Source organism: Stegostoma tigrinum, chromosome 14, assembly GCF_030684315.1.
Source record: "Stegostoma tigrinum isolate sSteTig4 chromosome 14, sSteTig4.hap1, whole genome shotgun sequence".
Lineage (NCBI taxonomy): Eukaryota > Metazoa > Chordata > Chondrichthyes > Orectolobiformes > Stegostomatidae > Stegostoma > Stegostoma tigrinum.
In genome coordinates this window covers 74552607-74578130 of record NC_081367.1, presented here as the reverse complement: position 1 = coordinate 74578130, position 25524 = coordinate 74552607, and the positions used below count along the sequence as shown (strand labels likewise).

The 25524-nt window shown below is 45.3% G+C and overlaps 2 protein-coding genes across 4 annotated transcripts in view; one reads left to right on the top strand and one right to left on the bottom strand.

The window, feature by feature from the left end:
- Window positions 1–25524, top strand: part of dner (delta/notch-like EGF repeat containing) — a 282574-nt gene that overhangs the window by 48541 nt on the left and 208509 nt on the right. The window lies entirely within an intron of this gene.
- On the bottom strand, window positions 8362–13862 carry LOC132210517 (probable G-protein coupled receptor 148). The gene is made up of 3 exons (XM_059650929.1): window positions 12945–13862; window positions 10794–10869; window positions 8362–8483 (listed from the first exon to the last, which is right to left on the bottom strand). Exons 1-3 carry the CDS (start codon window positions 13860–13862, stop codon window positions 8362–8364), a joined length of 1116 nt encoding a protein of 371 aa, XP_059506912.1.

The following is a 25524-nucleotide window of genomic DNA, read 5'->3' as shown; positions in this document are numbered from 1 at the left end:
ATACACACACCGCCCTCTGTGTGAAAAAGTTACTCATCAGGTCCCTTTTTAAATCTTTCCCCTCTCACCTTAAACCTGTTCCCTCTACTTTTGCTCTGCCCGCCTGAGGGAACAAGATGTTGGCTATTCACTCTACCCGTGCGCTTCATGATTTTATAAACCACCCACCAGTCAGCCTCCGACACTCCAGGGAAGAAAGGCCCAGTCTATAAATCTTCAATGTGAAGCTGGTTTCTGCCTCTCCCGCCCTTTTACAGGCAGTGAGTTCCAGGCTCCAACTGGAGCTGGGTGAAATAATTCCAGGCTGGGTGAAATAAATTTTCCTCACATCTCCTCTAAATCCCCTGCCCCTTGCCTTAAATCTATACCCCTGGTCATTGATCATCAAGGGGAAAGGTTCCTTGCTGTTTATCCTATCTATACCCCTCAAACCGTTGTCAAATTTCTCCAACATAATAAATTCTATGTATCTTAAGAATGGTTAACATTTTACAATGTTTTTGGCCTCATCCAAACTATGTTCCCTGGTCACCAGCTCCAGCCTTTCCCAGTGACAACAGGCTCAGATTAAACTGATGTAATAACAATACAGAGGTTACACTTTGTTCTGGCATTAGCTTCCAGCCTCGTTTTAATACCGTTACCAACAACATTTATTTCCACCTCCTTTAAACTGTTTGACTTCACACGGATCTCAGCTCATTGCTCAGCTCAGCATTTTCCCTTAGCTCCAGATTTAAACTGACGTCAGAAAAAGGAAAGTCAGAACCAGAGATAATCAGCCTTTGGCAAGATAACAAAGTGTGGAGCTGGATGAACACAGCAGGCCAAGCAGCATCTCAGGAGCACAAAAGCTGACGTTTCAGGCCGAGACCCTTCATCAGAAAAGGGGGATGGGGAGAGGGTTCTGGAATAAATAGGGAGAGAGGGGGAGGCAGACCGAAGATGGAGAGAAAAGAAGATAAGTGGAGAGGAGAGTATAGGTGGGGAGGTAGGGAGGGGATAGGTCAGTCCAGGGAAGACGGACAGGTCAAGGAGGTGGGATGAGGTGGTAGGTAGGAAATGGAGGTGCGGCTTGGGGTGGAGGAAGGGATGGGTGAGAGAAGAACAGGTTAGGGAGGTGGAGAGAGGCTGGGCTGGTTTTGGGATGCAGTGGGTGGAGGGGAAGAGCTGGGCTGGTTGTGTGGTGCAGTGGGGGGAGGGGATGAACTGGACTGGTTTTGGGATGCGGTGGGGGAAGGGGAGATTTTGAAGCATGTGAAGTCCACATTGATACCATTGGGCTGCAGGGTTCCCAGGCGGAATATGAGTTGCTGTTCCTTCAACCTTCGGGTGGCATCATTGTGGCACTGCAGGAGGCCCATGATGGACATGTCATCTAAAGAATGGGAGGGGGAGTGGAAATGGTTCGCGACTGGGAGGTGCAGTTGTTCGTTGCGAACCGAGCGGAGGTGTTCTGCAAAGCGGTCTCCAAGCCTCCGCTTGGTTTCCCCAATGTAGAGGAAGCCACGCTGGGTACAATGGATACAATATACCACATTGGCAGATGTGCAGGTGAACATCTACTTAATATGGAAAGTCATCTTGGGGCCTGGGTTAGGGGTGAGGGAGGAGGTGTGAGGGAAAGTGTAGCACTTCCTGCGATTGCAGGGGAAGGTGCTGGGTGTGGTGGGGTTGGAGGGGACTGTGGAGCGGACAAGGGAGTCACAGAGAGAGTGGTCTCTCCGGAAAGCAGACAAGGGTGAGGATGGAAAAATAGCTTGGGTGGTGGGGTCAGATTGTAGATGGCGGAAGTGTCAGAGGATGATGCGTTGTATCCAGAGGTTGGTGGGGTGGTGTGTGAGAATGAGGGGGATATTCTTGGGGCGGTTGTGGCGGGGCGGGGTGTGAGGGATGTGTTGCGGGAAATGCGGGAGACGCGGTCAAGGGCGTTCTCGATCACTGTGGGGGGAAAGTTGCGGACCTTGAAGAACTGGGACATCTGGGATGTGTGGGAGTGGAATGTCTCATCCTGGGAGCAGATGCGGTGGAGGCGGAGGAATTGGGAATAGGGGATGGAATTTTTGCAGGGGTTGGGTTGGAGGAGGTGTATTCTAGGTAGCTGTGGGAGTCGGTGGGCTTGAAATGGACATCAGTTTCTAGCTGGTTACCTGAGATGGAGACTGAGAGGTCCAGGAAGGTGAGGAATGTGTTGGAGATGGCCCAGGTGAACTTGAGGTTGGGGTGGAAGGTGTTGGTGAAGTGGATGAACTGTTTGAGCTCCTCTGGGGAGCAAGAGACGGCACCGATACAGTCATCAATGTAACGGAGGAAGAGGTGGGGTTTGGGGCCTGTGTAGGTGCGGAAGAGGGACTGTTCCATGCAACCTACAAAGAGGCAGGCATAGCTGGGGCCCATGCGGGTACCCATGGCCACCCCCTCTGTCTGTAGGAAGTGGGAGGAGTAGAAAGAGAAGTTGTTGAGTGTGAGGACGAGTTCGGCTGGGCGGATGAGGGTGTCGGTGGAGGGGGACTGGTCGGGCCTGCTGAACAGGAAGAAGCGGAGGGCCTTGAGGCCATCTCATGAGGAATACAGGTGTATAGAGTCTGGACATCCATGGTGAAAATGAGGTGTTGGGGGCCAGGGAATTGGAAGTTCTGGACGAGTTGGAGGGCGTGAGTAGTGTTTCGGACGTAGGTGGGGAGTTCCTGGACCAAAGGGGAGAAAATGGAGCCCAGATAGGTGGAGATGAGTTCGTTGGGGCAGGAACAGGCTGAGACAATGGGTCGACCAGGGCAGGCAGGTTTGTGGATTTGGGAAGGAGATAGAAATGGGCCGTGCGGGGTTGGGGAACAATAAGGTTGGAGGCTGTAGGTGGGAGGTCCCCTGAGGTGATGAGGTCATGGATAGTGTTGGAGATGATGGTTTGGTGCTCGTGGGTGCGGTTATGATCAAGGGGGTGGTAGGAAGAGGTGTCGGAGTGTTGGCGTTGGACCTCGGCGATGTAGAGGTCAGTGCACCATACTACCACTGCACCACCCTTGTCTGCGGGTTTGATGATGAGGTTGGGGTTAGAGCGGAGGGAGCGGAGGGCTGCCTGTTCTGTGGGGGAAAGGTTGGAGTGGGTGAGAGGGTGGAGAGGTTGAGGCGGTTAATGTCTCCCACCCACCCTCCTGCAAAAATTCCACCCCCTATTCCCAATTCCTCCGCCTCCGTCGCATCTGCTCCCAGGATGAGGCATTCCACTCGCTCACATCCCAGATGTCCCAGTTCTTCACGGACCTCAACTTTCCCCCGGCAGTGGTCGAGAACGCCCTTGACCGTGTCTCCCGTATTTCCTGCAACACATCCCTCAAACCCCACCCCCGCCACAACCGCACAAAGAGGATCCCCCTTGTTGTCATACACCACCCCACCAACCTCTGGATACAACGCATCATCCTCCGACACTTCCGCCATCGACCATCCGACCCCACCACCCAAGCTATTTTTCCATCCTCACCTTTGTCTGCCTTCCGGAGAGACCACTCTCTCCACGACTACCTTGTCCGCTCCACACTGCCCTCCAACCCCACCACACCTGGCACCTTCCCCTGCAACCGCAGGAAGTGCTACACTTGCCCCCACACCTCCTCCCTCACCCCCATCCCAGGCCCCAAGATGACTTTCCATATTAAGCAGATGTTCACCTGCACATCTGCCAATGTGGTATACTGTATCCATTGTACCCGGTGTGGCTACCTCTACATTGGGGAAACCAAGTGGAGGCTTGGAGACCGCTTTGCAGAACACCTCTGCTCGGTTCACAATAAACAACTACACCTCCCAGTCGCAAACCATTTTAACTCCGCCTCCCATTCCTCAGATGACATGTCCATCATGGGCCTCCTGCAGTGCCACAATGATGCCACCCGAAGGTTGAAGGACAGCAACTCTTATTCCGCTTGGGAACCCTGCAGCCCAATGGTATCAATGTGGACTTCACGTGCTTCAAAATCTCCCCTTCCCCCACCGCATCCCTAAACCAGCCCAGTTCGTCCCCTCCACCCACTGCATCACAAAACCAGCCCAGCTCTTCCCCTCCCCCCACTGCATCCCAAAACCAGCCCAGCCTGTCTCTGCCTCCCTAACCTGTTCTTCCTCTCACCCATCCCTTCCTCCCACCTCAAGCCGCACCTCCATTTCCTACCTACTAACCTCATCCTATCTCCTTGACCTGTCCATATTCCCTGGACTGACCTATCCCCTCCCTATCTCCCCACCTATACTCTCCTCTCCACCTATCTTCTTTTCTCTCCATCTTCGGTCCGCCTCCCCCTCTCTCCCTATTTATTCCAGAACCCTCTCCCCATCCCTCTTTTCTGATGAAGGGTCTAGGCCTGAAACGTCAGCTTTTGTGCTCCTGAGATGCTGCTTGGCCTGCTGTGTTCATCCAGCTTCACACTTTGTTATCTTGGATTCTGCAGCATCTGCAGTTCTCATTATCACTGATACAATCAGGGTTCGATTCCCATCTCGGGTGACTGTCTGTGTGAAGTTTGCATGTTCTCCCCGTGTCTGCATGGGCTTCCTCTGGGTGCTTCGGTTTCCTCCACAGTCCAAAGATGTGCAGGCTCAGTGGATCAGCCATGCTAAATTGCCCATAGTGTTCAGGGGGATGGGTCTGGATGGGATGCCACAAAGGGGCGGTGTAGACCTGTTGGGCCAAAGGACCTGTTACCACACTGTAGGGAATCTAATAAGTCTGATAACAGCAGGGAAGAAGCTGTTCTTAAATCTGCTGGTATATGTTTTCAATCTTTTTTTGCCTGATGAAGGAGGGTGGAAGAGCGTTTAACTGGGGTGAGAGGAGTCTTTGATTGAGTTGGCAGTCCCGAGGCAGTGGGAAGTATAAGTTGAGTCAATAAAAGGAAGACTTTTGATAGATTGGGTTGCACTCACAATTCTGTAATTTCTTGATGTCCTGGGCACAGCAGTTGCTGTACCCACCTGTGATGCATCCAGATAGGATGCTTTCTGTGGTGCATTTATAAAAATTGGTAAGCGCAATTGTGGGCTTGACAAATTTTCAGTTTTGAAGTTACTGTAAAAGTTAGGTTGATTCAGTATCGTTGGTTGACATATTGCAGCCATAAATCTAAGAATACAATTCAGCATTGTGCAAAGAGTTGTGTAGACACATTTTAGTCCTGCCTTTCAGACTGAGCTTTGCTCTTGCTCCCAGCAGACTGCAGACTGTAGAATTTGCAGAAGCGTGTGTGTATCTTCTAATTAGAATAACTCCGCAATGTGCAGCCTGGTGATTAATGACACTGTCCAACTGTCAATTGTCTCCTGAGCTCCAACCTGTTCTTCACACCAAGAACAAAACCTTTATTAGTGAGGCGAAAGAACAGGTCCTACACAGAACCTTGACGTATTGCAGTAATTACAAAGTTATATTGTCCCTGCAAGATAAATCTAACCTTTACGGCATTGAGGAGTTACAAAACCAGAATTTTCATTCTAAACAATAAAAAGGGTTGATCAGGGGGTGGGGAGAGGAGGATCTTGATCCTAAAGTTTTTGATCTGAAGTCAATATCAGAAGGGCTGAAGTTTGGGTTTGCTGACTATCTTTTGCTGCCGATTTGGAAGTACACACTGTCAGGGTTCCAACTGGCCATGGTCTGGTAGAAAATGGTTCCCAAGAATTGTTAGCTGTTTCTCTCTCCACAGAAAAGCTCCTCCAACATTTTCTGTTCCTGTTTCATTCTGGTCTTGGGTGTCTTGCGTAAAATATTTTTTGAATGAACCTGTTTCGACAAGTTGGGATGCACTCAATAATGGATGCAGTTTAAACCCAGGCCTTCTAGCCTAGAGGTAGGAAAGGTATCTCTTGTGGGTAGCTTGCTCATGCAGTCCGTGGATATGGTGCCAAATTTTTCATCAGATAGGAGAAGCAAACTCTTTTGCATCATTCACTCTTGACTTCTAGCGGTTTCAAAGGCACCTCCGAAGCCTTCCAGAGATAGGGAGAGGAAATGCATTTGCCGATCAGTCTCTGTAGTTCTTGGAGGAATTAACCACTCACCTTCTCCACCCTATTTCCAGTGTTGACACCGAACCCGGCTAGTATTGTCGCTGCTGGCTCTGAGTGTGACGCACTGACTAAATTGCCCAGTACGTTGCTCTCGTTCAGATGAAGCCTGATTGTAAATAAAGTTCACCAGATTCCAAAGATGAGGGCTTTGTGTAATGAAAAGAGATTGAGCGGTTTAGGGCAATACTCTCTGGAGTTTCAAAGAATGAGGGCAGATCTAATTGAGATATATAAGATGTGAAAGAGGTTTTAGCAAATCAGTGGCTCAGTATTTAGCGCTGCTGCCTCTCAGCACCAGGGACCTGGGTTCGATTCCAACTTCAGGTGACTGGCTGTGTGGAGTTTGAACATTTTTCCCATGTCGGTGTGGGTTTCCTCCGGGTGCTCCGGTTCCCTCCCACAGTCTAAAGATGTTCAGGTTAGGGTGGATTGACCGTGCTAAATTGCCCCATAGTGTTCAGGGATGTGCAGGTTGGTGGGTTAGTCATGGGGAAATGAAGGGACACGATGGGGGGTGGGAAGCTCAAGTGTGGACTTGATGGGCCAAATGGCCTGCTTCCACACTGCAGGGATTCTATGATTTGAAGTAGATGGAGAGGGGGTGTTTCTGAGTGAGTTAACCTGTGACAGGAGATCATAGTTTTAGGATAAAAGAGGGCAGATTTAAAACAGAGATGAGGAGGAATTGCTTCTCGCAAAGGTGTGTTGGATACAGAGACATTGAGTAAATTTAAGGAAGAGATAGGCAGATGTTTAATGAGTAACAGGCTGAAGGGTTATGGAGAGGGGGCAGGAAAGTAGAGTTGAGACTGAGACGAGCTCAGCCATGATCATATCAAATGGTGGAGCAGGCTCGAGGGGCTGAATGGCCTCCTCCTGCTCCTAGCTCTTGTGTTCTTCGAGAAGTGCCTGTTTGTGGGGTGGGGTTGGGGGTATCCTGTGCTCAGATCCTGCTCCCATTGCACAAAGAGAATATCCACCACTTTCACCACCCACTTACTCTGTACAATTTCTATTTAGCAACAAAAAGGGTCTAGGCCCGAAACGTCAGCTTTCCTGCTCCTTTGATGCTGCTTGGCCTGCTGTGTTCATCCAGCTTCACACCTTGTTATCTCGGATTCTCCAGCATCTGCAGTTCCCGTTATCTCTGATACAAAACTTGTTCTTTCAGTTTCGCACCAAGTTTTGTTTCCCTCTACTGAGGTCTGTTGTTGCCTTTTTATTGTGCACTTTCGTAGCCTGGAGCTGCCCTTCCTGCTGAACCCTTTTCAATCCAGCTCCTTAAGAAGTTGCAAGCACTGAAATGAATCATGTCTTTCCAGGGTGAACTCCTGTAAAACTTTGCTTTTCCCTGTCTTTGGGGAAATGCCTGCTGTCCGTGTCTCCACTCCTTTGAAGGGAAAGTGCACAGAATGACATTTATTTCATCTTTTCAATTCTTGTTTCTTACACGACATTCGGAATTATGCTTCCCATATCTGTACAGCTGGCGACCAAGTCAATCTTAACCTTTTCCTCATAAGCAGGAATAGGGCAGGAATTTTAGTCAAAATAAGATGTGTGATAAGAGGATAAAGAAGTTGTAACGTCTTCTTGCTTTGTGTCGAGTGAAATTGTGTGTTTCTTTAACTGCCGTCAAATGGCTTTAACTTTGTCATGTGTCATTGATGGTGATGGAAAAAGTTCCAGGCCGTACTTTAAATGTGTACGCTGCTTCCTAACATGAGCGCATGAACAAGACACCTTCAAAACTGGGAAGTTGCTGTAGGTTTATCAATACACAAGAAGGCTACGCTTGTGTCGCCCAGAGTTCATGGCGATTGGAAGCCTGAGGAGGTCATTCCCTGAGCTCGAAATCCAGGCAGGAAGCTTGTGTCGTGGCAGGGTCTTTCAGAAATTCAGGTACGTAGCAGTTCTGCTTCCAATCCAGCAATTTCAGTGCTTGGAGCATCCCCTCCTGAATTCTGACATTGTCTTCTCTGTGTGACTCCCTACCTAGCCTGCACATTCCGAAAATTACCCGCTGCACCTGCTGAGGAGCGATCCCATGTTTGTCTTCTCTCTTATCTAAGGAAAGATGCCCTGGCATTGGAGATGGTCCACAGAAGGCTCACTCAGCTGATCCCGGGGCTGCAGGGATTCTCTCATGGGGAGACGTTGAGCAGGCAGGGCCTGGGCTAATTGTGGCTTAGAAGAAAGAGAGACAACCTTATTGACACAAGGTTCTTAGGGGATTTGACAGGGTAGATGTGGAAAGGCTGTTTCCCCTTGTGGGAAAGTCTAGCACCAGAGAGTGTAACCTCAGATTGAGACAGAAGTGAGGACAAATTTCTTCTGTCCCAGGTGAGTGAATCTGTAAAATTCTTTACCACAGAAAGCTGTCAAAGCTCGATCATTATGTTCAAGGCTGAGATAGACTGACACTTAATCAGAAAGATAATCAGGAGTTAAGGGGTAAAAGCAGGAGAATTGAGAATGTAAATTGAGAATGATCAGATCAGTCATGTACTCCTTGAATGGTGAAGCACACTTGATGGGCTGAATAGCCTACTTCTGCTTCTATGTCATATGGTCTTATGGTCTCATACTTTTATGGCACTGTCTTCAAACAAGTCAACTATCTCCAATAAGTCTCTTCATATTTTTCATTTTGAACTTGTTTGAGTGTGAAGATCCATGTGCTGCAGAATGGAATACTTGAGACACTCTGTCAATTCGGATGGCAACCCACAGGGTCAAAATGAATCTGTTGTCTGTGCCAGGGATCTCCTTTGGAGCCGTCTGAACTCCTGCATGTTCTGGCTGGGGAAAACAGCCTAACTTTTACTTTATTGGGTGTCTGCCTCATTGGGAAGATGGATGTTTCTGAAGCATCTCAACATACGTCTGATACAGAATGATAAATCAAATTGCCATTGACCAGAAGCTCAACTGGGCTCACCACATAAACACAGTGGCTACACCAGCAGGTCAGAAGCTAGGAACACTGCAGCAAGTAACTCACCTCCTGACTCCTCAAAGCCTGTCCACCATCTACAAGGCACAAGTCAGGAGTGTGATGGAATACTCCCCAGTTGCCTGGATGGGTGCAGCCCCAACAACACTCAAGAAGCTTAGCACCATCCAGGACAAAGCAGCCGCTTGATTGGCACCACATCCATAAGCATTCACTCCTTCTACACTCAGTAGCAGCAGTGTGCACTAACTACAAGATGCTCTGCAGAAATTCATGAAAGATCCTCAGACAGCACCTTCCAAACCCATGACCACTTCCATCTGGAAGGCCAAGAGCATCATACATATGGGAACACCACCACCTTCAGTTCCTCTCCAAGCCACTCACATTCCTGACTTGGAAATATATTGTCATTCCTTCGCTGTCACTGGGTCAAAATCCTGGAATTCAATCCCTAAGGACATTATGGGTCAACTCATATGGACTGCAGCAGTTCAAGAAGGCAGCTCACCTCCACCTTCTCAAGGGCAACTAGAGACAGGCAATAAATTTTGGCTTGCCCCAAAAGAATGAAAAAAAAGGATCATGCCTGCAATGATTAGAATGTAAGTAGAAAGGCCTTAAATTTCAAACCTGACCACTTTCCCAGAGGGATTGATAACTATGGGAAATGGTGAAGCTTCCTACCTGTAGAGTCACTGGGAAATAGGGCTTGCACTTTCTGTGGTGATCCTCACAGCCTGAGAGAGGTTAAGTTAAAGTTGAAGCAGTTTTTGGTCAACATTGAAACCTGGCCTTTGACTGAGATTTCTTCCCCACACAAAACATCCAGTTAATATCACCTTGATGTGGGTCGAGATGGCTAGTTGGGAAGTGGCACTAATGGGAACATCGAGAACCAAATTTACAGAGATTAAAGATTGTCCCAGTTTGGAGGAATTTTATCACTGCATTATTAATTTGTGATAGTTTACGATAATCAGCTTAACCGCTGCAGTTACTGAAAGGAATTGAATGCAACCACTATAAATAACTGAAATAAATTTTGTAACATTTCTGAACTTTAAACAACAGCACGGAGATAGACCCTTTGGTCTAACCAATCTATGCCAAAGTAAACTGATCCCACCTGCCTGTGTTTGGCCCATATCCTTCTGATGAAGGGTCTAGGCCCGAAACGTCAGCTTTTGTGCTCCTGAGATGCTGCTTGGCCTGCTGTGTTCATCCAGCCTCACATTTTATTATCCTTCCAAACCCTTCCTATTCATGTACTTATCGAAATGTCTTTTAAACACAACTTCCACTTCCTTGGGAAGTTCATTTACACATGAACTACCCTCTGTGTAGAAAACGTTATCCCTATGTCCTTTTTAAAAATTTCTCCCCTCACCCTAAAAATATGCTCGCCAGCCTTGAACTCCCCCACCCCCGGCAAAGACACCGTCATGATTTTATAAACCTCAATAAGGTCACCCCTCAATGACTCTGAGTCTATAAGTGCATTCAAGCAGGCAGCTGACCCTCTCAAGGGTAACTAGGGATGGGTAATAAATGCTGGCCCAGCTAGTAATGCTCGTGCCCCACAAGTGAATAAAATAAAAATGAACCTACCATTTCAATTTTGCATTGTTTAAAATATCTCTTTCTATATCTCACTCTTTGCCCTGCCCTTGGGCCATTGAGCAGGTCACAGAGCAGCCTCTGTTATCTTTTGGACTGTGCTATTTCCTTTCCTCTCAGCCCCATTAGGCACTCACCATCCCATTTGTTCCAATACCTTTATTCTGGGCCATTGTATCTTCAAAATGCTGCTGGTTCCTGGAACTCTCCAGTGTCCCCAGGACATACTTAGGCTAAATAAAAAACAAAAGAACTGCAGATAACGCTGCTGGAAGAGCTCAGCAGGTCTGGCAGCATCTGTGAAGATAAAATCAGAGTTAACATTTCGGGTCCAGTGACCCTTCTTCAGAACTCTTCCCAGTTCTGAGGAAGGGTCACTTGATCTGAAACATTAACTCTGATTTCTTTTTCTTCACAGATACTGCCACAACTGCTGAGCTTTTCCAGCAACTTCTGTTTTTGCTCAGGCTAAATACCTCTGGCCCATTCCTCATGAGTGTACTTTGGTATCAAACACCACCCCTTTGTCAGTCCTGCCTGACAATTTCATACGACTAACTTGCATCTGTGCCCAACCCAAGGCCCATCGTTTTCCTCCAGATACCTCTGTAGTGCATTGGTTTTATTTACTGGGGAGTATTCTGAAATAATAAAAAGATTTGTGTTTGTGTAGTGCTATGACCTCAGGATATTCCAAACCATTTTTCAGCCAATAAGCCTTTGAAGTGCCTAATGTAGGGAACGCAGCAGGTAACTTATGCGCAGCCAGCTCCTGAAAACTGCAAATGTGATAATCACAAGATCCTCTTCTACATAGTTTCCTGGGATTTCGGCCATTTCAGTTTAACATCCTATTAGAAAGCTGGCAACTCCTGATCGAGGCTCAATCTGTCAGTGCCGTACCTGAGTATCTATGAGCACAAGGTTCAGGCACAGAGGGAGGAGGGTAACAGACTGAGCCACAGCTAACATTCTGTACAACAGATAGACCTCCTGTTCCTAATCAATCTTTAGTTTTTTTGTGAACTGTGCCATGATTAAAAAAAGCACTGTGCATTCAAATTTAAATTTAATGCAAACAGAACACCATGCTTTTAACGATTGCTACTTATTACAGATTGTTTCTTTCTTCTACTGATAGCAGACCGGCCAGCCATTGTTTCCCAACTTTACAAAACTGAAAGATGAAGGTAATCTCTAAAGTCTCGTAAAACCCAGGGACACCGTGTGTGAGGATGTACTTTAATTTAAATGACAGGAATCATAGACCAAACCTGCATTGAATTATTGGATGTGAGCTTCGAGGAACCAATTCTGTCCCATATTTTGGATATATTAGCAGGCACTGCCTGAACGAAATAAAGGTGCCTTTAAAAACAATTACTCCAGATTTATTCAATAAACAGAGAAAGCTCCATATGTATTCATTGGTGGGAACAGCTTTTTCTGTGTATATCTATACATTCATATTCAGAAGTGTTATTGTGTAAACATTTGTGAACCTAAAAATATCAATAAATTATCCACCAAAGCATAAATTGTACAGCAAGTGGAAACTGTTTTGATACATTATTCATACAAGTTACAGCAACATATTATTTAATTATTTGCTCACACTCTACATCCTATCATTTAACCTCCCAAATTTCAATCTATTTTCATGACATTCAGAGCTTGTGAGAATTTACTTGAAGCAGTCATCTCAATTCGTGGCTATTTGTGTGGTTGGGATGAAAAATAGTTGTACAGAAATGTACCTGCCTGTGCCTGAACATAGTAAGCAATGAGTTAAATGTGATCTCAAGATAGATTGCCTTGCAGTAAAGTTAATAAGATTTAAATTACCTTCAAATATTCCACTCTAACACCGATAAGAGAAGCAATATTGGAATTAAGGAGCTGTACAACTGCTTTCTTATAAGAGAACTTCCAGTCTCATTCTCGTTTCCACAGCTAATTTTGTAAAGAGAGCATTCACCATTTCAAAGACCATTAACTGAAAATATTTAATACTGAATGAACACACAGTTAATTGTCTTCTGGATCTCCCTTTGTGCTATGCATGCATAAGCCCGTTTTGCATTGAATCAAAAACGTCACCTATAAGCAATTTACATTTCTACAAATATAGGTTTTTAAAAGCACTTTCCATGGTGTTCTGAGACACTTGAATTCGCTCTCCTAAAAACAGTTCTAGTTGGAGAATGCAGGATTAAGATGGTCAGTAGGAATCAGGGATAGGAATGTCCTCGAGCTGGCTTTGGTTTGGATGTCTTTTGAATTATGTTGAGTCTGGCAGAGGTGTTACCTGGCTCTGGTCGAAAAGGCGTCTCTTCACATGAAGATATAACTGACTGGCTCTCAGCCCAAAAACCACAGGGCACAGGCACCGGGGCAACACAGAGAAAAGTGAGATGTTGATCAAGGGTAACTGGGCCATGACTTGGACTTTAATGGATGTGCTTTTGACCAGGTTGGTGTAGACGATGTAGTTTGCGATGGGGATGAAATAAAGGAAGAGCTGAAGGCCGTGGAGGAGTACTGTATTGCGGGCACGCACTTTGGGCGAAGTTTGGCGAGCTTCTTTATATATCATACAGTAGCAAAACACGATGGTCACTGCGCTGGCCAGGAAGGTGAGAGCGAGGACAGCTTGCTGCACTTGAAATAAAGCGAAGGTTGTTTCTAGGATGCCCCCTTGGACTGGAGGGAAGAGGCAGCGAAAGGATTCTATGAACAGTGGGGGTGTGCCAGCCCCCAGAAGCACCAAGAGACATACCAATGGATGCAAAGTGGCCAAGAGCCATATGAGGGCGATGGCCTTCTGAGTTTTGCCAGATGTGCAAAGGGACCGGTAGTGTAAAGGCCAGCAGATTGCAATGTACTTGTCCACAGCCATGGCAGTGATGGTAAAGAAGCCGCTAATGAAGCTGGAAAAGACCAGCAGGTAATTGATGAGGCACAGCACGATGGGTATACTGATGACTGCTACCCACATCGCTGTTGCAACCATCAGCAGGAGTAAGTACACCAGATCGCTCATGAGGAGACTGGCCAGGAGCAGGTGCCTCGGCTCCTTCCGCAGAGCCGAGACCCGGAAGATAGCATCCAGCGTAGCTCCACTGCAGACCAGCGTAAACAGCAAACAGATTGCCTCTGGCAGTAGTAACACCCACGAGGGACAGTGGAGATATGTCGCGGTCCCATTGAATGAAGCATTCAACATCTTCAGGCAATGCTTCCAAATGCTGCACACCTCAGGCTCTCCTGTCCCAAGTGTTCAGTTCCGTTCCTCAGTGCCTTTTGGAAATGAGAAAAAGGTTGACCGCGAGTTACTAGTTTGATGTTTTGTCCTTGGGAAGGTTGCACAGAGTGAGCAAGCAGTCATGTGGTGGTTTTGAATATACAAGAAGATCCACTATGAATTAGAAAGGAGCACATCAAACCAAATAGGATCAAACAGAATATCAGGTGAGGCAGTCTGTGAGTGTTAACTGGTTCAGCATTGCTTTAATGCTACCAATTTGTAAAAAGAAAATCAATTTTTATGTTTGCAATAAAAGGAATTGGAACTTTTGATAGATTAAAATAAATACAGAGAGAAAGGTTGCTGGTGGAATTATGCAGGGTCTAGTATTTCCTCAGTCTCAGTTTCACAGGGGGCATATTAAATATTCTACAACAGCTCACAATTTCAAAGCCCGGCAAATGTTAATTGATATTGATGTTTAATATTCACATATAGAGAGCTCTTAACGTCTAACAATCCTGAATTAGAATTGCAAACTAATTCCTTTATTGTATCCTACTTAAAGCCACATGACAACATCATCTGTGCAGTGGTAAAGTCATTAACAGTTGTTTGAGGTATTCAGTCAATGAATACTTCAGCTTCCTCTTAAAGATAAAGAACAATAAAAGCAGCTGCAGGATGTAGACCAAGGTTCTCAAGCCTATATAGAATAAAATCACAGAATCTCTACAGTGTGGAAGCATACCATTTGGCCTATCGAGGCTACACAGACCCTCTGAAGATCATCCCACTCAGACCCATGTCCCTCTCCCATCCATGTAACCCTGCATTTCCCATGGATAAGCCACCTGGTGCACATGTCCCTGGGCAATTTAGCACAGCTAGCACACCTAGCCTGTGCATCTTTGGACTGTGGCAGGATACCGGAGCACCCAGAAAAAAACCCATGCAGACACGGGGAGAATGTGCAAACTCCACAGTCACCTGAGGCTGGAATCGAATGTGAGTCCCTGGTGCTGTGAGGCTGCAGTGTTAACCACTGAGTCACCGTGCCACCCATTAACCTTCTGCCTGATCTCTACTTTTCCACCATAATTCCTTCATTGCCTGAGAGATCAGAGCTCTATCCATCTCTGCCTTGAAAACATTCAAAGCCAGAAAACGCACGATGCCAGGTTATAGCCCAACAGGTTTATTTGAAATCACAAGCGCTGCTCCTTCATCAAATGCAGTGAGATGAATTCTGAAGATTTCTGGGTCCCTCTGTTTAGGGCTCAACCAGACCCTACAAGCCTGGGCTTAAGTAGGCAAATTCATGCTGTCACTGTCCGTTTCATTTGTAAATTAATCCTGTCTTGGGTGCATTGCACATGGGTTGTGTCTTTAGCAGAAGAGAATACCTTGCTGAAGATGACACTTCAGATATTATGACAGAATTCCTTGTTGAGGGGTAGACAGCTACAAAGTGACCCTTTGTGTAGATCCTGAAATAATTATCCAGCTGGCTTTGCATTATTAACCCCATATTATTAATTAAAATGCTCAGTTATGTCGAATTCTAGGTGGTAACAAGTAGATGGAGAGACAAATACCACTCACTGAATGAGTGAGCGTTTCTTGCCACACAGGAACGAGTGTAGGCCATTCAGCCATTTCAGTGTGTTCTGCTCTTCAGTGAGATCATGGCTGATCTGTGGCCTGTGCGAAAATTCATGAAAGCCTAATCAGGGATAGTCCCCAAAGCTGCTTTCTCTTTGGTAGTTAAAGAATATCATCCCTTGGCCAGAACAGATCCAATTACTGGGTTTAGAGATTTGCAATCTGAGCACATACGCTTCCTGTCTATTTCCCTGAGCCTTGAAGCTGGAGCCAATCACAGAACCCTCAAAGTGATTTAAAGAATTCAATAGGGCAGATATATTGAAACTATTGCTTGTGGGGTACACCAGCTACTCCACAGCAGGGACAAGCAAGATAAGAGGACGCAGGGAGGAGGTTTGCTGGTGGGCCACGTCAATCCAGAACCTAACCCCTCCATATGATGAGAGAAATGTACAAGGGGTGGCACTGTCGCTCAGCGGTGAGCGCTGCGGCCTCATGGTGTCACGGACCCGTGTTCGATTCCAGTATTGGGTGACTGCGTGGAGTTTGCACATTCTCCCTGTGTCTGCGTGGGTTTCCTCCGGGTGCTCTGGTTTCCTCCCACAGCCCAAAGATGTGCAGGTTAGGGTGGATTGGCCATGCTAAATTGCCCGTAGTGTCCAGGGATGAGCAGGCTATCTGGGTTAGCCATCTGAAAGGCAGGGTTACAGGGGTGGGGGGGTTGGATCTGGGTGGGATGTTCTTCAGAGGGCCGGTGTGGACTAGTTGGGCTGAATGGCCTGCTCCCACACAGTAGGGATTCAATGAGAATGCAAGGTGCAGTTAATGTGTGCCCATTCCTAATGCACTTTGCCAGTGAGTGAACAGCAGTCCTGATTACACCATAGTGCATTCATCACAATCCCTCAGCATTTGGATCTCCTAGGAACACCAAAAGCCAAGGCTCCAGATCAGAGAGGACACTCGGTGCACTCTACTTACTCTGGTAAAACTGGAAGAAGGGATAAGTGGGCTCAGCTGCCTTGTTTTTGCAACAATCTCAATTTTGACTTCCAAATGGAGATGAAACCTGAGCCTGTGTTTGTGTTACTGGCTAAGGCCGAGTTCACCCTCTCAGTTGTTGGTCTTCGTTTCTTCAGGAGTTGTACTTGTATAGATCCACAATTGGGTCCTGTATGACACAAGGGATTCAGGACCCTGGGGCAACCTCACAATGACGTCAGTGGAACTGCACATCACTGAGTATAAGTAGGACAATGGGAGACGAGGTAGGAATCTCTAGAATGAGACACAGCCTTGAGAGCCCCTGGATATATGAATGTACAAATAAATTAGTCCTTACCTGTTGTAACCAACATGGCAATCTGTGTGGGTACGTGGAAAATGCAGCTCACTGCTGGCTGTGAGAACTCTCTATGTTTGTCACAGGGACCAACATCTCAGGGCACACTCCTTGGGCACCAGCCACGTACGCACATCCCATGCCCACGGATGTTGGCATCTGACATGTGCCAGCCTCTATGAACCCTCATGGCACATTTTCATCCACTTCCAGGACACTTCTGTACCTCAGGCTGCCTCAGGACTTACCATTGTAGGCCAAGTGACCAGGTCTTGTTCCGCGCTCATTTGTTTGGTTATGTATGATCGGAGCCTTGTATCACTAGGATTACCATGTAGAGGAATATTTAGGATTCATTTACAATAGACAGCACTACACTGAAATCTAAGCCTGAAAACAAGTCTTGACTTTGTCCTGCTGTGCTCCTCCAGCTCCATACTGTGTTATCTCTGTCTCCAGCATTGGCAGTTCTTACTATCTCTCTTAACTTTGTCTGTTGCTCAGCCACTGTGGAGGCGATGGCCTCGTGGCATTATCACTGGACTGTTAATCCAGAGACCCAGGTAATGTTCTGGGAATAATAGTATCAGAGATAATGGGAACTGCAGATGCTGGAGAATTCCAAGATAATAAAATGTGAGGCTGGATGAACACAGCAGGCCAAGCAGCATCTTAGGCGCACAAAAGCTGATGTTTCGGGCCTAGACACTTCATCAGAAAAGGGGGAGGGGAGAGGGAACTGGAATAAATAGGGAGAGTTAAGGGATGGTTCTGGGCAGTAAATACTGGTGCCCAACCTGTGAATGAATTTAAAACAATGTCTCTCTCCAAGCCAAATGTATGGTGTAGCACCAAACCACAGGCCCTTGTTATAGGTGTAGGTATTCAGTGTTTTTATACAATTACCCACTAACACTCCATGCTACAACATATAGAGTCAGCATTTGGATCTGTCAGTTTCGTTAAATTGAGCTTTTCCCTACCCTTTCAGCTGAATGAATTGAAATAAAGCCGTATTGTCTAATTCATAATTTCATTCAGAAATGTCGCATTCAGCAAGCTTTGATGATGGATGAATAAGTCACCATCCTTTATAATTCGTCAAGATGTATTCATGCAGTCTAACCATACACTCTCTCACAAAATGTATCACACAGATTATAATCCATCAACAAATATGCGTATATTTACAACAGAAATCCCTACAGTGTGCACACAGTAACCTATTGAATTTTTTAATGGAATCTGTCGTATCTACTCTGTAAAATCCTTATATTAAACTACTGACTCTGATGGGATTATACAATCCAATCGTGAACTTATATGGGTGACTGGTAACTCACTGCAAAGGGATAACTAATTTTCTTGCTGCAGATCAAAGTAGTGCAGTTCTTTGAGATAACTGAATAAATTTTAAAAACCATGCAAATGGATCAATGTCACTTAATTAGCTGAATGATTACTAATCAAATGGCAGTTAGTATCAACCAACCTATTGATTGAGGAATGTCATGATCATTGAATCCTTGTCAATGCTGCACTTGTTACTAATGATCTAGGATATACATTTATTCACTAAAGATCTCTGGAGGTTATGTAAACCAGTGTCCATTTCAGAGAGTTTGTTTTGTCATTAGAGATTGTGTTGATCAGAGAAACACAATGGAAATCTCCCTAAGGGGGACCTGACCAGCTCAGTCATGGACAACAACATTGCAAATACAGTCACTCTTCTGTGGTCTCCCCCCACCACACCCTTCCGCCTGGTCGGAATGTTATGGAAATTACCCCCTTACCAAAAGTGAAGGAAAGACGGGTTTTATGAAGCTGTTTTTGCTAACCCCAGGATTTCTCAAAGAGAAAGCAAAAGAGTCCTAAGAAGAGAGTCATAGCAAATTCAAGATGTTAACTCTGTCTCTCACTCCACTGATGCTGCCAGACCTGCTGAGTTACTCCGGCAATTTCAGTTTCAATGTCAAGCATACAGTTGGGGTGGTTTCTACAAAGTTACCAGCCCCTCAGTGCTCTCTTATGGCTACCTCGCTGAATGCATTTAAGGCAAAGATAGATTAGACCACCCAAAATGTTCTACCAGTTATAGATATTTACAAGATTCAGGAACATACCCTGCAGCTCAATGACTGTGAGCCAAAGTTACTGAAGACAGCCAATTTCAGTTTCAATGTTCAATGGATTTCTCAAGGCTTGCTTCAATTTGTGATCGGGTGATAACATGTCCTTGTTTCTTCCTTTTTAAAGCACATTCTTTTTGTTGTGAAAAATCTCAGGTATAGCAATCAGACAATCACAGTTCCGTACTTGATAATCCATATTTACCACAACTGTAAACAATGTAATGGTTTTGGTTTTAGCTCAGTTGGTTACATAGCTGTTTTGCGATGTTGAGCGACACTAATATTGTGGCTTCTATTCCCACACTGGCTGAGGTTATCTGAAGGACTCTCCTGCTCAAGCTCTCCTCTAACCTGAGGCATAGTGATGATTAGCCACCACTGGTTATCTCTCTCTAATGAGAGAGTAACTCTGTGGTCTGATAAGACTGTGGTGACTTTGAGCAATCCATCCACTAAAATACCACGTGTGACTTCCAGACTGCTCAGCTACACAACTACATTAGAATCAAAGCCAATGCAGTAATTTGTTATTTTGCTGTCTAGTTATCAATCTGGTACTTTCTGTAATGGAGGATTTAAACATTGAAAACAAGGCCAGCATTAATTTCCCATCACTATCCCCTTTGAGGAGGTGACCACTACAGGTTGTCTAGTGTAGGCACACCCATGACAGTGTACCAGAAAGAGTCTCTGTGCTCTGACCCAGTGACAGTGAAGGGACGGTGATTTCGATGGAAGTCAGGATGAAGGTGGGAAGGTGCGTTATCTTGCCTCTGTACCCATTATTTCTCTGGGTGTTAGTGGCCCTGGGTTTGGAAGATGTTGCCAGAGGAACTTTGTCAGTTTTTTTTATTCCAAGGACATAATAACAGATAACTGAATACTAAACAAAAAAAAAGGTGTGTTGGGGCTTATCAGAAATCTGCCCTTCCCCTTGATGTTGCTGTAATATCTCTGTAATAAAAGTAAAACTAGCATCTTTCACAATCTCAGGATGTCCCAAAACAATTTACAGCTAATTAAGTGTTTCTGAAGCATATTCTCTGTTGTAAAATACGGGAAATGCAGCAAGCAACTTGCAGGGAGCAATCACCCACTACCAGCAATGCGACAACAGCCAAATTACCTGTATTTTTCAGTCTTTTTAATTCAGGGAGAAGCACTCATTAGAACTTCAGGTATAATGCCATTGCTCATCAGTGAAACCATTTCACAGGATTTATCCGAGAGAGCAAATGAGCTCTTGGTTTGATGTCTCATCTGAGAGATGGCACTGTAACAGTGCAGCACTCCAACAGTACTACACAGGAGGATTCCTGTGGGCAGGCCTCTTTCGTGGAACTTAAAACCACAGCCTTTTGATTCAGACAGTACAGCAAAACGAAGATTGACCCTCTCGTGTTTATTTCAATATAGGATCAGATTCTGGAGCTCTTTCTCAAATGTTCAGAAGGGGTGTACCTGAGAGCTGTACCTGTTCAGTGTTATGACAATGTCCTACATCGTCAAAGATTTCTTTCTTTGTCCAGCACATTGTTAATGATGGGTATCTCTCATTCCAAATAGGTCACTGTGACTTGAGCAGAGAATTCACAAGGATGTGCAGCTTTGGTGAATTTAGAACATCTCTCCTTCCACTTTCAGACTAATCAGAACAACATCCAACTGATAGTTTTGTTACATCTTCAACGTGAGGGCATTTATTGTAATATTGGCTTTTCCACACGTAATTCAGAGGTTTTAATCAGACCCAGAGTAATCCCATTTTCAGATCTATATCAAACTAACCTGTTCCCATCCCCTACTTTTTGTCAACTCTTCCCATTCCCTTTGCCTGTCAATCTCACTTGTCTGGGATTGATTGCTCTAAAACAGTGGTCACTGTCATAGGCCTCACCAATATGAGCCCTCTGTGCATGTGAGAGGCTGGACATTGAACATCATAGCAACAGGAGGAGGCCACTAATCCCCTTGAGCCTGTTTCACTATTCAATGGGATCACGGCTGATCTGTGGCCTAACTCCATAACCCTACCTTGGGCCCATATCCCTTAAGACCTTTGCTTAACAAGAATGCATCTCTCTCAGATTTAAAATTAACAGCTGATCCAACATCTGCTGCCTTTTGTGGAACAGAGTTCCAAACCTCTCCCACCCTTTGTGTGTAGAGTTGCTTCCCAACATCTTCTGAACAGTCTGGCCCTAATTCTCACACTATCCCTCCAGTTCTAGAATCCCCAACCAGAGAAAATAGTTTATCTTCATCTACCCTGTCTGTTCCTGTTAATATCTTGACGACTTTGATCAGATCTCCCCTTGACCTTCTAAGTCCTAAAGAAAGCAGGCTTAGTTTATATTATTGCTTCTCATGACTTAACTCCTGAAGTTCCAGTACTATTCTTGTAAATCTACGTTGTACTCCATCCAAGGCCAATCTATTCTTCAAGACATGGGCCAAGCATTCAGTCACAGGTGTCATCATTGATGCCAGTCTCACTCGCACACTCAGTTATTGACAGCCTGTATTCGATAGAGAACTGGAAAACTGGCTCATTTTTCCCACCTGACACACTTGCTTCCCTGTTTCATCCAGGGGTGATGATGCACTAGCACTGAAATGAGAGACACGAAATTATCTTGCATACAAGTTACATCTTACAGTTCTTAAATGTTATTTTTGTGTTAACTAAAGGGTCAATAGCCAAAGGATGCAGGTTTAAGGTGTTTGGTGTAAATGTTGGCACCTTTATACATGTGTGGCTAGGTTTCGGAATGCTCTGCCTGATAGAATCATGGATACATGTTCAGGAATTAGATTTCATACAAGATGGATGAATGCTTGCAGGCAATGAAAAATTGCAGGAATATAGAACACGGGTAGGAGAGTGGGACTAGCTAGATCGATCTTTAAATGAGCTAGCACGGGTTAATGGGCCAAATGGTGTCTTTTTGTGCTGTACTACTCATAAGAGTGCCGTGGGCCTGAAGGAGGCCATTCAGCCCACTGTGCCTGTACTTTTTTGATAATTGTCATTACCCCAAGTCAATCTTCTGCTTTTACCCAATCCTTTTCCTGTTATTATCATCCACGTAAACATCCAATGGTGCTTGGCTAAAACGTTATTACAGAAATGACAAGCCTGTGGGACCTATAAACATCAATTCCTTTATAATTCAAGTCTTGCAATTATACAAATTTAAGATAATTGGAAAAGAAAGGTAGCAGAAAATGCAATGTTTTTTCATCCGCCACTTGTTATGATCTAGAATGTGTTGCTTGATTGGGTGAAATGAATAACAATTTTCAGAAGGCAATTTCATTCAGAAGTTGTTGCAGAGTTATGGAGAGAGAGCAAGAGAGTTACAGCCATTTTAAGCTGCTTCAGAAGCCTTCATATGTGTTTTTGAATCAATATTTAGGGACTGAATTTTCCTGGTCCAACAGAGTGAGGATTGAAGATGGGAGCAGGAAGAAGGTTGAAAAATAATGGGACCACCCACCTCTAAATTAGTTAGCCTTCCCCATATCCTAGGTCCTGTTCTGCGAGGGCTATTCCCATCACAGCCAACCCATTTTCAGCTATTCATACTTCCCATTAGTTCCCCATCTTACATTTATTGCTCTCCCAGCTTATCATCAGTTGCTTTTTTCATTGCCTATTCTTTCTCTCTCTCTCTCTCTCTCTCTCACACACACACACACACACACACTCTCTCTCTCTCTCTTTCTCTCTTTCTTTTGCTCTGTTTCTCTCCCTCTGGGCTCCGTCCCCATGTATTCTATTCCACTGTGAAAGATGGTCTTACCGGACTTGAAATATTAACTCTGTTTCTCTGTCCTCAGATGCACCCAAACGTGCTGAGTTTCTCCAGCAAATTCGATTTTTATTTTTCTCACTCTATTCATCCCACCCCCGCTTGTTTTCAACGTAAATACCACCATTTCCCAGCTATCTTTAGTTTGAGAGCATAGAACATTACAGCACAGGAACAGGCCCTTCGGCCCACCATGTCTATTTCGACCATGATTACCCTCCCTAGCCATGCCTTTGATGATTTTATATACTTCTATCAGGCTGTCCCTCCATCTCCAATGGTCCAGCAAAAACATTCCAAGTTTGTCCACTCTTACGATATAGCTAATCCACTCCAATCCAGACAACATACTGGTAAAGACTGGTAAATACTGGTATTTCTGAAGAAGGGCCCAAAAATTCAGCTTTCCTGCTCCTCTGATGCTGCTTAGCCTGCTGTGTTATTTCAGCTCTACACCTTGTTATTTAACATACCGGAAAACCTCTTTTGTAGCCCCTTCCACATCCTTTCTATAGTGTGGTGACTACAGCGATGTACAAAACTCTAAATGTGGTTTAACTAAAGCTGTATACAGCTGCAACATAGCATACCAACTTTTACACTCAATGCTGACTTTTCTTTTCCCTTTATTCATTCACGGGATGTGAGTGTCACTGGCTCGGCAGCATTTATTGTCCACCCCTAATTGATTAGAGGGCAGTTAAGTGTCAACCACATTGCTGAGAGTCTGGAATCACTTGTAGGCCAGACCAGGTAAGGATGGCAGTTTCCTTCCCTAAAGGACATTAGTGAACCAGATGGGTTTTCCCAACAGCTGACAATGGATTGACGGTCATCATTAGATTCTTAGTTCCAGATATTTATTGAATTCTGGCGTAGTGGGATTCAAATCCAGGTCCCCCGAACATTATCTGGGTCTTTGGATTAACAGCCCAGTAGTGATAAAACCACTAGGCGATTGCCTCTGCAATGAAGGGAAGCACGCCGTATGCCATCTTTACTACCTTATCCACTTGTGTTGTCACTGTCAGGGAGCTCTGGAATTGCACCCCAAGATCCCTCAGGGTCAATGCTCCTCATTGGTCCTGCCGTTTACTGCAGACTTTCCTCTTGCATTTGACCTCCCAAAATGTCCAGATTAAGCCCTTATTGCCATTTCTCCACCCAACTTTCTAGCTGACCTATATCGTGCTGTATCCTTTGACAACCTTCCTCACAATCCACAACTCTACCCATTTTCATGTTGTCTGCAATCAGCCCAGCTACACTTTCATTCGAATCATCGGTATATATTACAAACAACAAAGGCCCCAGACTGACCCTGGCGAAACACCACAGGTGATAGACCTCTGGTCAGAAAAACACCCCTCCACAACTACCCTCTGCCAAGTTTGTATCCAACTTACCAACTCACCATGGATCCAATGTGACTTGATCTTCTGGACCAGTCTACAAGAGGGACCTTGTCAAATGCTTTAGTAAAGTCAATGAAGATACCATCCAATACCCTATCTTCATCAATCATCGTCAACATTTCCTCAAAAAGCTCAAACAAATTTGTGAGACAAAATCTCCCTTGCGCAAAGCCATGCTGACTGTCCCTAATAAGTTCATTCCTTTCCAAATGTAAGTAAATCCTATTCTTAACAATCTTCTCCAATAATTTCCCTACCACTGATGTAAGGCTCATTGGCCTATAATTTCTTGGATTCTCCCTGTTGCTCTTCTTAAACAAAGGAACAACACTGGCTGTTCTCTAGTCCTCGCCTGGGGCTAACGAGGACCCAATGATCTCTATCTAGGCCCCAGCTGCTGCATTGCACCCTCTGGTGAATTTCCTTTTCTGTGAAGCTAGCCTGGTAATTGTGGCCAGTCCTGGTTTAATTTTCTTCCAAAGCTGCCAGAAAGCACCTCTGTGTTGATATGCCAGTGTACAGGGGTGGGTTAGACATGCTACGTAGATATCACTGGAGTCAGGGGTGGAGGAGCTTCTCATGGGCTTCCTACTTCCCTCAGAGGAAGAGTCACCGGACCCGAAACGTTAACTCTGTTTTCTTCTGCACAGGTGCTGCCAGACCTGCTGAGCTTTTTCAGCAACTTTGTTTTTGTCCCTAGTTCCCTGGCTTGTCTGCTATCCTCCATCAGCTCTTCCAAGAGCTTTGTGGCTGAGGTCCTATTGTTGGATGCTTTTGGATTCCTAGGTCACAACTCAACTGGAAATCTCCAACTGCAGCACAACTTGCACAGTGTTGTGTATAAAAGTCCATGTGTATGGCTTTTAATGAAAACAGTGATAGATTGTGCAATGTGTAGATGTTGCTGACACAAGATTGAGGAAGTTGATGTGCTGGAAATTTTGGCAAACATTAAGATTGATAAGTCCCCAGGACCAGACCAGATTTATCCTAGGTTGCTCCAGGAAGCGAGAAAGGAGGTTGCTAAGCCGCTGGCGAAGATCGTTGCTTCCCCACTCTCCACGGGAGTCGTACCGGAAGATTGGAGGGGCGCAAATGTCGTTCCTCTTTTCAAGAAAGGGAATAGGGAAATCCCTAGAAATTACAGACCAGTCAGTCTTACATCTGTGGTCAGCAAGGTTTTGGAAAGAATTCTGAGGGATAGGATTTATGATTATTTGGAAAAGCATAACGTGATTAAAGGGAGTCAGCATGGCTTTGTGAGGGGCAGGTCATGCCTTACAAATCTTATTGAGTTCTTTGAGGAGGTCACAAGACAGGTTGACG